The sequence below is a fragment of the Carettochelys insculpta genome, chromosome 10 (genome assembly GCF_033958435.1).
Source record: "Carettochelys insculpta isolate YL-2023 chromosome 10, ASM3395843v1, whole genome shotgun sequence".
Taxonomy (NCBI): Eukaryota; Metazoa; Chordata; order Testudines; family Carettochelyidae; genus Carettochelys; species Carettochelys insculpta.
In genome coordinates this window covers 52,005,092-52,019,102 of record NC_134146.1, presented here as the reverse complement: position 1 = coordinate 52,019,102, position 14,011 = coordinate 52,005,092, and the positions used below count along the sequence as shown (strand labels likewise).

Here is a 14,011-nt window from a genome sequence, read left to right as displayed (position 1 = left end):
GCAATGCCCCACAACAATTTACATTGTCCAAACTGGACAGTCTCTATGTAAAAGAATGGGCATAAATCAGACATCAGGAACAGTAATGTACAGAAACCTGTGGGAGAGAACTTCAATCTCCCTATAACAGCAACGACGGGTCCTGTGGCACCTTATAGACTAACAGAAAAGTTTTGAGCATGAGCTTTCGTGAGCACAGACTCACTTCATCAGATGCTGGTCTTGGAAATCTGCAGGGCCAGGTAAAATTTCCAAGACCAGCATCTGATGAAGTGAGTCTGTGCTCACGAAAGCCCATGCTCAAAACTTTTCTGTTAGTCTATAAGGTGCCACAGGACCCTTCGTTGCTGTTACAGATCCAGACTAACACGGCTACCCCTCCGATACTCAATCTCCCTTGACACTCAGTAGCAGATTTAAAAGTAGCAGTCCTAAAACAAAGAAATTTCAAAAATCAAATGGAGAGAGAAATCTCTGAACTGCAATTTATTTGCAAATTTGACTCCATCAACCAAGGATTAAACAGACTGGGAGTGGCTCACCCCTTACAAAAGCAGCTTCTCAGCCCTGGGTGTTAATATCTCCCCACTACACTCTGACAATGGGTCTATCTGATCTGACTTGTTTTTAACTCTTTTGATAAATACTACTGATAAAGGGCCATTTCCACCTTGCTGAATAGACCTTGTCAGCTCTGGCCCTCCCTTTTACTGGGACCCCACTCCTTAAACACCCCTCTGGAACCCTCCCCCCACTCATGCATCTGATGAAGCGGGTCTTTGCCCACGAAACCTTATGCTCCAAAATATCTGTTAGTCTATAAGGTGCCACAGGACTTCTTGTTGTTGTTCTCAAAGACACAGACTAACCCAGCTATCTCTCTGATACTAGTGAGCATGTGGCAGCAGCATATGCTGCCAGTCCACGTCAGTGGTCACAAGGCGGACCTGGGTAGTGAGCACTGACCCCAACTGGCTCTCACCCAGTAACGTCAATGGGAAAGGGAGTTTCCCATTGCTTCTTTGTTTTTGTGCAATCACCTGCAGGCTTTGTTGGTTTTGGTCTGCAAGGCACACAAGTGTGGAAAAGCAGGAAGAAGGATTCTGACAACAATGCCTGGGCACCGCCACCGATGGCAAATCTTACTTGTACAGAGCAGAGACAGAGACTTCACTCACCCTAGTATGAGGTCTCAGTGCCTCTGGGTACTACACTTGCAAAGCGCTGGGAATGATATTGGCCACCTGTGACTCTTCTGAGGCCAAATCACTGAGCTTTGTACCCACATAACACCTTCCATCCAGGGATCTTGCAGGATGGAAATCTCTGAGTCAGGCTGTGGTATTCTGCCAAAGACCCCCTATTCCAATCCTATAGTCTGGTATAGGCCTGTACTCCTATGGTTCAGAAAGGCAGTTAGTATGAGCAGACGGTTACTCCCACTTGGCCCTTCCAACTCACTTACACAACCCAGAGAAGGTCGTCCCAACTCAGACAGGGCCTTGGAGTTGGAGGGAGGGATAGTTGCCCCAGCAACCACATTCCGAGAAGAGGCCTTGTACATGAGAATAGAGATATGTCATTCTCTCATCCGCCACCCCAGGCTGGTACTCAAAAGAAATGCGTCATTGCTCTGTGCTGTTACTGTCTTTTGCTTTAGTCTTCTAGGTGACGCAGCCCTAGATATGCCCATGTGAAGGAGCCATCATTACTCTTGTAGATGCACCGTCCAGCCAATAGACATATAGATGTTATTGCATGTCTGCTTTGTTTGAGTAACTAGTTAAGGAAAGCCACTTCTACTAGAGATAAGGTGTTCTGTAAGCTCTGGGCAGGGACACTATGAAACCTTTTTAGATTGTTGGCTTATTGAGCTCATTGCATGTTGCTGCTAGAACCTATCCAGGCTTGGATAACACCCATGCCGTAGTTCCCCCACCCCTCACCCTGTCCATCAGCAACCTATATGATCAGTTGTAACCTACTGTCTGGCAGTGCTCCACTGAGTCCTGATGGGCCAAGGGACACTCCACCAGCACCGTGTGTAATAAAGCCTCCTGCTTGCTTCATGCACGGTGACCAGCCTTTGCTCCAAGAGATCTCCACCATTTCACAACCCTGCCTGGACAGCTGGGCTGGGAAGGGAGGATTATTTGCCCTGTATTTAGCAGGTGGTCCACAGAGAGCACAGCCCTTATCCAAGGTCAGCCAGGAAGGCAGTATGGTAGAGAGGGAATTAGACCCTGGATCCCTGGACTCAGGAGAGGAAACAAGGAGCCCTGCTCACACACAGGGGCTTTGAAATGCTGTCTGATGTCTGGCTGCTGTGCTTGAGCACCATTGAAGTTCCTCATCTATTGCAATATGTTACTGATCTACAGTAACAAGACAAGGAGCAATGGGCTTAAACTGCAGCAAGGGAGGTGTAGATTGGACATTAGGAAAATGTCTGGGTGGTTAAACACTGAAATAAATTGCCTGGGGAGGTGGTGGGATAGCCATTGCTGGAGATATTTAAGAGCAGGTTACATAGATGTCTATCAGGGATGCTCTAGATGGTGCTTGGTCCTCATGCAAGTGCAGGAGACTGGAGTTGATGACCTCTCCAGGCCCCTTCCCATTCTATTGTTCTATAATACAGAGCTCTGACATCTTATTTACGTTCTCGCACTGGAGAACAGGGCTAACATCACAGACAAGCAGCTGGTGCCACCGGGCCAGGCAATTTCAAAGAAAGCTTTATGTTCTCCTCCAAAGTCATGCCTTCCGCTCCTCCCTTGGGCCAAAGAAAACAAAAGCCAGCTTTGTCCTCCCCACCCGACACCACCCCACCCATTATCCCTGCAAGGTCTACCTGCACCATGCTCTGCACGCTCCCAGCCCCAAGGCAAGCACATGTCCCTGACCCCCTGTCCCGCAGAACAGCCAGAGCTCTCCCAGTGCTGCTATTCCATGCACACCCCAGTGCGAGTGTCCTAGCCCACTGGCAGTCGCTGTGCTGAGCCAAAGTCTCTCCTGGTGCAAAGTAGAAATTCGCCATTGATGTCAACAGAGCTGCACCAACACACAGCAGCAGCAGCAGCTGCAGCAGCAGAGAATTTGGTCTTGCTCTCTCTCAGCCTAACATCCAGCCCTGTGCTCTTGCTTCCTTGCTGCATTGCCTATGGAGGACACCTTTCCCCCAGGCTGGTTTGGGTGGGAGCCTTGGAGCTCTCTTACAGAGTATCCTAATGCTTTGCTCCATGGCGTAGCTCGACCCAGGCCGTGCTCTAGAACACACGTCACAGTGGGAGAGCGTGTCCTCGCTCTAGGTGGGGAAATCATCTGATTAAGAACATTCAGCTAGTTAAATCTAGGCAGGGCCTGGGGCTTCTCTCCCTGACACCAGGTTTGCACAGGCACGATTCCCCTGGCCCTTTCCAGCCCCATGGGTCTCATGGACACCCAGGTGTTCAAAGTGGGTGCAAAGTTCTGGTAAGTCAGAAATCTGCATGCCCCGGGGGCAGCCATGCTGCCCACCCACTTCAGCTCAGAGTGAGGGCCCAGGCCTGCAAGGCCCTGAGTGCGCTCAGCTTCCACTGACTCCAGCAGCTATGGCAGACACAACCCTGACTGACTACCCAAGGGGAAGGCTGAGGAGAACCAGGCCCATGGAACTGCACGGTCAGAATCAGGGCTGGCTCACTCTACTTTTCCCTACCCCTGAGCAGATGACTTCTCTTGTGGGCGCTAGCTGGAGATGGTGTGTGACACAGAGGCTGCGTCTACACGTGCACGCTACTTCGAAGTAGCGGCAGTAACTTCGAAATAGCGCCCGTCACGTCTACACGTGTTGGGCGCTATTTCGAAGTTGAAATCGACGTTAGGCGGCGAGACGTTGAAGTCGCTAACCCCATGAGCGGATGGGAATAGCGCCCTACTTCGACGTTCAACATCGAAGTAGGGACGTGTAGACGATCCGCGTCCCGCAACATCGAAATAGCGGGGTCCTCCATGGCGGCCATCAGCTGGGGGGTTGAGAGATACTCTCTCTCCAGCCCTTGCGGGGCTCTGTGGTCACCGTGGGCAGCAGCCCTTAGCCCAGGGCTTCTGGCTGCTGCTGCTGCAGCTGGGGGTCCGTGCTGCATATACAGGGTCTGCAACTAGTTGTTGGCTCTGTGTATCTTGCACTGTTTAATGAAAGTGTGTCTGGGAGGGGCCCTTTAAGGGAGCGACTTGCTGTCGAGTCCGCCCCGTGACCCTGTCTGCAGCTGTGCCTGGATCCCTTATTTCGATGTGTGCTACTTTGGCGTGTAGACGTTCCCTCGCTGTGCCTATTTCGATGTTGGGCTGAGCAACGTCGAAGTTGAACATCGACGTTGCCAGCCCTGGAGGACGTGTAGACGTTATTCATCGAAATAGCCTATTTCGATGTCGCAACATCGAAATAAGCTATTTCGAAGTTGGGTGCACGTGTAGACGTAGCCAGAGATGGCATGTGACATGGAGGGGATGTGCAACACTGAGGGGGTGGGTGACAAAGAGGTGATGGGTGACTCATCACATTCCCATTAACACACATAATACGAGTCATGTGGAGGGGTGGGGCCGAGGGGGTCTGAGTGTGGGAGGGAGCACAGGGCAGGGCCAGAGGGTTGGGGTGCTGGAGTGTGAGGGCTCTAGAGAAGGGCAGAGATTGAGAGGCTTAGGGCTGGGCTAGAGGGTTGGGGTTCAAGGCTCTGGCAGTGGGTGCAGGCTCTGGGGGCAGATAAGGGGTTGGGGGTGCAGAAAAGGATACAGGCCCTGGGCTGGGCGTGGATGTGCAGAAGGGGATGAAGGCTTGGGGGAGGGAAGTGCAGGAGGGGGCACAGGCTCTGGGCTGGGAATGTGGCCTTTGGGGTGTGTAGTAAGTACAGGCCCAGTATGAGGCCTTAGGCCTGAACCAAAGTAATGGTCAAGGCTTTGCTAACAGAAAGCAAAGTGCAGCTGTGAGCTAAAGGAATGCATTGCTCACAGAAGTTGGCAAGAAGAGGGTTGATGGTGCATAAACATATATACCTACCATATTGAAATAGGTACATGGTACCAGAACACCCTACCCTGGAACATTCTACAGATAAGAAAGAATAGGCCAACCCATCCCAATGACAGGGGCAAAAGGGTAATATGATGGATAGAGTTGTTTTGTTCGAACCAACATGTACAAGGTGAGAGGCGGCACCTGACTACGTAGAAGGGTTGTACCTCAATACGTCAGGAGTGATGTGTAAATTGTTTGTATTTGTGTATAAGAATGTACTTCTGGGATGTGGTCTGGGTCTGGCCGAGGGGGCAGTGGAAAGTCCTGCCACGACTGAGCCGAGTCCATTGACCATGGGTGCATATTTGTAGTATGCCCTGACTTAGACTGAGAAGTCTACAGGGAGCTACTATTGTATCCAATACGGCAATAAACCTGGCCGACGTGTCTTCGCACCTTACTAGGCTCTGTGGTCATTGGGGGTTCTCTTCGAGGCTGCTGTGTCAGCTATCTGCAGAGCTGGGGCAGCACACAGAGGGAACACACGCACGCAGCCGAGTGATACCAGCATTGGAGAGAGCAGAGCACCACGCTGGTGGTATCTGACAACAGGGTGCAGCGAAGGAGGGTGCTCAGGGCTGGGGAGGCTCAAGATGTGTAGAGGGTGGGGGCTTCAGCATACCTGGGTAGCTCCCTGATGTGGCTGGTGGAAATGGGCTCCCTTCCACTGGCCCTGGCATCTTCAGGGTTTGGGAAGCACTCTCTCCTTGCTGCAGCCCTGAGGTCTAGCACAGGGCTTAATGAGAAGCCGTACGGCCACGCAGCCTAGGGGGAGCTTGGGTCAGAAACCCCATTGTGTCCACCTACTTCAGATGCACAGCTCTGAGTGGGAAGTCTCCGCCCATGGAGAACCATCAACTGTTTGGGTCCAAACCTCTTGGGAGAGGACTGGCCTGGTGGCCACAGACTCTGCGTGTACACAGAGCACAGGGACAGTTTATCTGCGTAACTGAGCGTGGCTGGAACCTCGATAGGCTGCAGGGGAGTCCTTCTTCCTTCCTCTCAAAGAGGCTGCCAAAGATTTTCTTGCCATTTCAGAGTGCCAAGCAACAAAGAGCCTGATGAAAAGGTTGGGGACTGGTGGGGGGCAGATCTCTGCCCACAAGCCCTTGCCAGTATAAATGACACATACACAGCTCTGTTAAAGGAGCATTATTTTGCAAAGTCAAACAGGTGCATTTAGGGAAATGCCAGACTAGAGACATCATCAGCTCCGCCTCACCCCCATACGCATGCAAAACAGTGCAGTTTCCCTGCATGTTCATGGCTGTTTTTCCCACAGGACAGCATTCGCTTAACGAGCAGCTCTTCAGTCTTTGCTTTGCCCTCATTGATCATTGTGACAGGCTTCAAGGAGAGACATGTTAGTCTGCTTCAGCAGACAGGAGGAGTCTGGTGGCAGTTTAAAGACTTGCAAATGTATTAGGGTACCAGCTTTCATGAGGTACACTCCAACCTCCCTGGACACCCAGTTCCTGACTTGCAAGTTGCCATTCTTAGGCAAAAAACGAAAACAAAAAACCTTCAAAACCAGACTGCATTGTGAAACTGCTGAGCTGCAATTCATATGCAAATTTGACTCCATCAGCATAGGTCTGACTAGAGGCATGGAATGGCTCTCTCATTACAATAGGTAATTTCCCCATTAGGTACACTCACCTTCTCAACACTGTTGGAGGTAAGCCATATTCACCCTCATTAATTAGCACTGATACTACACTCCTCCAGCTCCCTCTCTGAAATGCCCATCTTGCTACCCTCTCTTTCTTTCACTTTAAGCATCTCAGGAAGTGTGTTGTAGCTCACAAAAGGGGGGAAGCAAACTTTGTACATCAGGACATAATTTTCATCCCTGCAGTGAGCAGCCTCCCTGCCCCAATCTAACGCACCCCCAACTGATGGAAAGTTCACATGAAAGGACAAAACAAAAAACAAAACAAAACCCCTTTTGGCACCCGTAAGAAAACAAGGATGTAGAAGGTAACATTTTATTAACCAGTCTATAAATGTGAATACAGACATAAACACAGTAACAGATTTCAACATTTTTAATGGTATGGATGAGCCTGAGACCCAGCAACCGATCATGCTTAGCCCCCCTTACAAAATTTCACGGGGGGCTCACCCCCTACTTTGTGAACTCCTGACCTAACACATTTGTTAGTCTTTAAGGCACCTCCAGACTCCTTGCTTTATTGGTCATTGTGTGGCTCTAGACCTGATTCACTGCACGCCATTCACTCCCTGCTCTGAAGACAGAAAGGTTGATTTCCTCCTGGTATAGTGATTGAGAGCTGCACCCACATTTATCTACTTCTTTTCCTACACACCTGTGTGAGGTAAGATCTCTCTGTGTCAGTTCTCCCCCTGTAAAATGGGGAAAATAGCAACAACCTTACTGCCCAGGGGTACTGAGAGGAGAAATACATTAAAGAACATGAGACCCATTATACAGCATGTTACTTGTTAAAACCCTGGCTCCACTGATTTCAGTTGCAGCAGCTGTGGCTCAAACTACAGCAACCCATTGCAGGCCCTACAAAAGCACAGCCACAGTCAGAACTGCCTGGCAAAAGTATGAGTTAATGGACTTGCCCAGCATCACAAAGGAAGTCTATGGCAGAGACAGAGGTGGAATCCATTTCCCCTGCATGGTATTCAACTGACTTAACTATGAGACCATCCCTTCTCCGTCTGCAGCCCCCCCACCCCATTCACTATGCACCTTCCACCTGCTGCAGCAAGTGTTGCTGGGTTCTACAGAAGAGCTGCATCCTTCACTACCCAGCCCTGAGCACATCCATCTTGGTCATCAGTAACAAGAAATGTGGCCCACTAGTGCCTTTCTGCATCAGAAGGAAAACATAGGGCAGCAATTGGTGGAAAACTCAGATGAAATGTTAATACACAGAGCTTGTTTTGCTCATGACACTCCTGTTAATGCACAGGGACAAGGGCCCCTCTTTCCCTCACCAGTCTTTGGGGCTAATAGCCTCTCCCTTCATCAGGGGGTTAGCTGAGTAGCTATTTTCTAGAGCAGAGCCCTCCCCAACTGCTAGCGCTGATCTCTTTGGTCAGTCTGTCTCTTGCTGACTGGGGCAGCTTTTAAAAGGTATCCCACAGGCCTTCAACAAGCCTCTGAGTGGCACCAGCTGGACCTCATCTGCCTCTTCCCTGCTAGCTGCTCCTGATTGCCCCGCAGCAATCCACCTCCCCTTCGAAAGGGAGTTGGCCCTTCTCCTGCAACAGTGTCACACCATTGACTCGTATTTAACTTGTGGTCTGCTGTGAACCCCCTAGAGCCCTTTCTCCAGTCTCCTCTGGAAACAGGTGTGTAATGTTCAGCAAAGGAGCAGAATAACTTGTGCACCTCAGGCAGCCTAAGGTCTCACGGGAACTGCACATGTAATTCCCATAGGTGGGACTGAATATGGAACCTCTGGAGCTCAGTACATGAGCTGAATGCCGGCAGGCTGGCAGCTAAAGGCTGTCCAGTGGACCAGGGACTCTCTCTGTAGGAGGCCTCCATGCCACTAGCTGGTACAGTACAGCACACCCAGAAGGTGTGTAGGTTACACACACAGGCAAGCAAGGAGCAGTCAGTCAAAGCAGAAATTGCTGGTGACGCCTACCAGTGAATATGTGGAACTGAACATGATTACGTTGGAATGATCCACCCACACCTGCCTGTGATCACAGAGAAAGCTGAGGTGCTAGCTACGGTACAAAGGAGCCAATCCAGACAGGAGCCAGGAAAGGTCCTAGGCAGAGGCAACTATTGCCTTCCACAGAGCCCACACTGCCTGGAGAAGTGGGGGAGAGCAGCCAGAGGAAACCCCCTTTGTTAGAGCAGGTCATAATTTTTAGCTGAAAAATTTTCCCACAAAAATGGAGTTTTAATTAATTTTTTCCTGGGAAGTTTCACAAAAAACAAAATCATCTGTTCACTGCTGCACTGAGTTCTGGGTTCATGTCCCTCTGCAGCCCTCAAAACACTTTTGGTTTTGATTCTTAGATGCTTAGAGAGGATGCGGGGGGAAGTGCTCTCTTTCCTTATCAGCAGATGGGAAATTCCTCCTCCCCCCACTCACCTCTAAATATGTACAGCCCACCTGTTCTGGTGGCAAGGTGGGGGAAAGTAGAACATGAGAGAAAAGGGGGCACCCCACATGAGAAATTCACTTCAACAGCAACACTTTCACTTACTTTGAAATTTCCCATTGAAAATGATCCTGGGGAAATGTGTCAGTGCTTTTTAAACCAGAAATCAGTCTGTTTGTCAAGCAGCCCTAGTGCTCAGCCTGGGGTGCTACGGCACAGCACTCCAGCAGATACTGCTCCCTGGCACAGCCTCCTGGGCGGACAGTAGCTGGAGCCCACAGAACCTGCATGGGGGTGACTCTTCCAGAACTCTGGTGCAGAGAGATTCGGCTGTGACCTCTGGGCCTGCTGGAGCTAATCTGGCCCCACGGTGGTGAGTTATAAAATGAAGAAAGACGCAGCTGGCTGTGTGTTTGACATCTGTAATAGGTCAGTCACTGACATTGCATCCAGAGCCAAAGCATCATTTTTTCAGGCCCAGTGTAAACTTGTGGTAGGGCCCCTCACACACACGCCACAACTTGCAGCCTGGGCCATGCCCTGGTAAGGTGTACTGTTCTGCCCTCCCATGCTGGGGTGCAGATTGCATCTACCTTGTGACAGAGTTTATTCTGGGACAGGATTATCAATCAAAAGAGTAAGAAAAGCCATTTTTTCCTATTCATTAAAAAAACTCAATGCAAGTGAATATGAGATGATCCTTATGAAATAACAGCAAACCAAACTTTTTGTAACCACCTATTGGAGAACAGTGCATGCACAATGATTTGTAATGTGATGCATATTTCCTGTTGGATATTCACAAACTTGTTATGTATTCTATCTTCTCACACTTTATCTGTGTGTTTGTACCACTGACTTCCTGACTCCTGAAACTTCTCTCTGTCTGGAGGACAATGTTAGGGGAAGTTACACAATGTTTTGAGATCACATACCCTTTGCTAGTTATATATAAGTTGTTCATTCTGGGGCTTTTAGACATTCCCTGTTTATCAAAAATAATCAGGAGATTGATTGATTGATTTTACTTTGCAGTTATAGCATTGAGAGCCACAAAGAAGTCCTTAAAGAGCTGCAGGTTGCAGACCCCTGCTCTCGGATGAATCCCCAGGGAAGCACAGAGGCTTCTGAATGTGAACCATGACAGCGTCCAAGCCCGGTTCTCCCTGGCCTGGTACCTTGTGTTGTCATGGACACCTATGGACATCTCCAGCAGGTCAGAACTCTCTGCTTCCCTCTGCGGCAACAAATGACGCTCAGCTGGCATAAGTATGCAGGCTTTCCCAGAATGCCACTCAAGGAGGGATTGGGCCCCCCATTCCCATATCTGCAAAGCTGCACTTTGTAGCAATGAAACAAGACAAAGGCTGGCACATTTTTAAACCCTGAGCACTCCAATTCCTGGCATGATAACAGAACATTTTTAACTGTGTGACAGGCCTTGTGCCAGAAAGAAAGTAGGCAGTGAACACAAAGTGATGTATTTGTATTCTTGCCTCAAGCTAATACCTAATAACCAGTTCTACAAAACCTGGAGCTGGCATATAGGACAGGACTAGTCGGACCTGACTCCAGAGTCGTTTTGCTGTCCCTCTCTTGCCAGCAGACCTTATGGAGAGTAACCCCCCCCCCCCCGATCCCTGCTTCACACTTCCCACCCTTTGCCGCTTGCCGGTTAGAGGGGAGCCAGCTTGTTGTCTGCATGTAACACATCCAGCTGCCTCAGTTCTGCAGTGCCCTGAACTGTGGGAAAGCTTGGACCAGACCTACATCACAGATGCCTTGCCTGGCCACACCAAATCCGGATTCAAACCTCGGGGAAGTCTTCCTTTGATCATAAAGGAGCACGTCCTGCCAGTAAACTGAGCCCAACACCAGTATCCCAATACCAACTGACTTAGATATCCCAATCTTGGCATCCATCTGGAATCTAGTCCCCTCCAGCCTTTCTTCAATGCTGATGTGGTCTGATTCCCCTCTCCCTTATCACTTCTGTTTGGCCCTGAGGTGCTCACAACCGTATGCAGACCTGGCAGGAGGTATGTCTCCTTCCTGCCTTCTCCATTTTGCCTTTGGTGGTGTCTCTTTAAATAGTAACTTTCTTCTGAGTCAACAAAATCATACTGGGTGGGAGAGGCGTGCAGGAGTTGCATAAGTAAATTCCTGAGAACTTTTCCAGGCGAGAAGATTTTCTTTCCCTGTGTCACCAGTCTAACAAGGAAGGTGCACACTCCAGGAATTTACAGGCAGTGGATAGGACCATGGTGAGAGCTGAGGGCCAGAGTACAAGTCAGTAGCAGCTGCTGGGAGCTCTCTTCTCCGACAAGCGATAACACCCAGGAGCAAAACTGACTCAGACTGATGGAAGAGAAGTCCTGGAAAGATCACCATGTGTTGCTCAACCCCAAAGAGGAAAATGAGCTGGTAAAGGAAAGGGGTGGGCGTGTGGGTGGGGGTGGGTGACTTGTGGTTGTCTTTCCCATGTTGTTGGGCTCTCTCTGCAGGTCTCATTCCAAGGGATTTTACAGCTAAATTCAGCATTCAAAGAGGGTTTGGTGCTGTCAGCACAGGTTCTGACAGATGGCCAACTCTGAGGGCCAGACCCCCAGGTCATTTATTCACTGACCTGAGCTCGGGTATCGCCTGAGTAAGGACATCACGATTCAGCCCATAGAAATTAGAAAGGAAAAAAAACTTACCACCCCTGCCAGTACTTTTTCTCAAGCTTTCCCAGTCTAATTAGCTCATCCCTAGCAGAGGGACTTCCACCTTCGGGGGGGACCCACCTCGCAAGAGAGCAGCTCACAGGAAAGATGCTGATAAATCAGCCGCCTTTTTCTTTTTGCTTGCTCAAAGGACTCCCTGAATAACTCTCCTACGTTTCGAGTGGGTCACAGCCTTCTGCAACCACACATTAGGGTTTTGGGGTCCCGCTGTCCATGCCGTAGTCAGGGGGTGACTGAGCTTTGCTGTTGTAGCCCTCAGGGCGGAAGCCCATTGGTGCTTGCCAATCTAGCCCCTGTCTCCAGGGTGCTTTGATTACTGTTTATGGAGTCAGTGCTCTCTCTTTGCAGTGGCCAGCGCTCTTGTGTGGCTAGGCAGCACCCCAGGGGGGTGGGAAAGGGAGAGCTGTGGGAGATCTTGGGAAGCACAGCTAGTTCTTCATTTTGGCTCCTTGTGCAGTGCGTGCAGAGGAGTGGTGTGGGAAGAGCCAGAGAAAGGGGCTTTCTCCTCTCCGAGGGGCAGCTGGAATCTGGGGTCTGGTGCTCTCTGTGAGTGGGGGAGGAGTGCTGTATGCAGGAGCAACACCAGGGGCTCTGGAGGGGCCAGAAAGGAGCATCACCATGAGCCTGCCCTTCTGCACCCACCGCGCGCAGGGGCTTAGGGGGCAAGTCCTGCAGCCATTGATGACAGACCTGCTTTTACTTCCTCCCACAAGGGGCTTTAAGTGTCTGTCCTCTGCAGGCAGAGCACCTCAGGAGCTGCCCTGCCAGTTTTCTCCCGATGCCCTGAAGCTTTTTAACCACCCCCGGCTTCCTTGGAAATGTGAATCTGATAATGGAGCTTTGCAAGCTACAGTATGTCAGCAGCTCTGGCAGCACGAGGCAGCATCGCTAAAGAGAGCAGAGGCTCTTGGTTTAGTCCCTGGCACTGGCAGGGGCTCCTATGTCACACCCAAGGCACGGTGGCAGCGGGGACGATCTTTTAATGTTTTGGGGCACATCGTCCAGCGGTACTGGAGGCTGGTTCTTGGCGAGATCAAGGCTGGGTGCAGACGTTGCTAGCAACACATGCCGCAGCTGAAGAGCATCTGCTCCCCAGCTAACAAAAGGCCGCTCTCAAAGTTTGAATCCCGGTCCATTCAGAAAACCAGAAATGCTGGGACCACCTGCAACAGCGCCCACTGGAGAGCCCCAGGGATGTTACAATGCTACAGCTGCTTCCTGGGCCGGTCCACAGACAAAAGGGCTCCCGGCACCTTTCCCCTCTCTTGTACAGGGGGCAGCTGGAGGGCTCACACCTGCCAGAGGCAGCAGAAGGAATCAGCTTGTTCATTATCCACTTGGGGGGTTGTCATCAAAAATCCTTCCCAGCCATGCTGTGTGTGTGTGCGCGTGCCCGTGTGTGTGTGAGTGTGAGTTAAAGGAGATCTTTCTCCCTCTCACACGCACACACCCTCCACCTGGCAAAATGCCTCCCTTTGTTTGCATTCATCTGTGGGAGGCTAAGGGTACATGCTCAGGGCTGCAGCCTCTGGCTCAGCACAGGCTGGGTCAGTTGCTCAGGCTAGGGAGAAAGCAGTGGGGCTGAGTCGCCATGGGGATGTGTCACACAGCTCCCTTTGTTACAGCCATGGCAGCCTGATTCCCAGTGTTAGCGTGTCTTTGTGTGGTGCCACCCTGCGACATATTTACTGCCGTAGACAGATCCCTTGGCTCAGCAGAAATACTCACCAATGCTCTGTCTTTCTCCCTTGCTCTTCTCTTCTCTGCCTTTTGTGGCACACCATGAAGTACTCAGCCTCCAGGGCGCATAAGCACAGTCCCCTGGCTCCTTTGTGCCAATCGGCTTTGGACCAGCCTGTCAATGGGACTCAGGAATAGGGCCAATAATGCCGGGTAGAGCCAGACTGGGCTCAGTCTATTGAGCAAGTGATTACCTGCTATGGCAACAGTGAGTCAGGAGACTCTGGAGCTGCTCTATCTTATCCGGCTCAGCAGGCTGTAACAATTCCCGGGCAGCAGGAAGAACTGCCCAGTTTTCTTCAGGTATCAAGTTCATGCTGTCTTTCAAAGCCTGCGCTCAGGGCTCAAGTTACTGAGAGCTCAGCAGCTTCGTTCCTCATGCCCC

At 50.7% G+C, this 14,011-nt stretch overlaps 1 protein-coding gene across 1 annotated transcript in view; it reads left to right on the top strand.

Annotated features, from left to right (window-relative positions):
- Window positions 1-11,521: 11,521 nt before the first annotated feature.
- Window positions 11,522-14,011, top strand: part of ATP13A5 (ATPase 13A5) — a 50,402-nt gene continuing 47,912 nt past the window's right edge. The window contains exon 1 of the mRNA XM_075004536.1: window positions 11,522-11,584. Coding sequence (XP_074860637.1) covers window positions 11,522-11,584 — 63 coding nt within the window. The remainder of the gene's footprint in view (window positions 11,585-14,011) is intronic.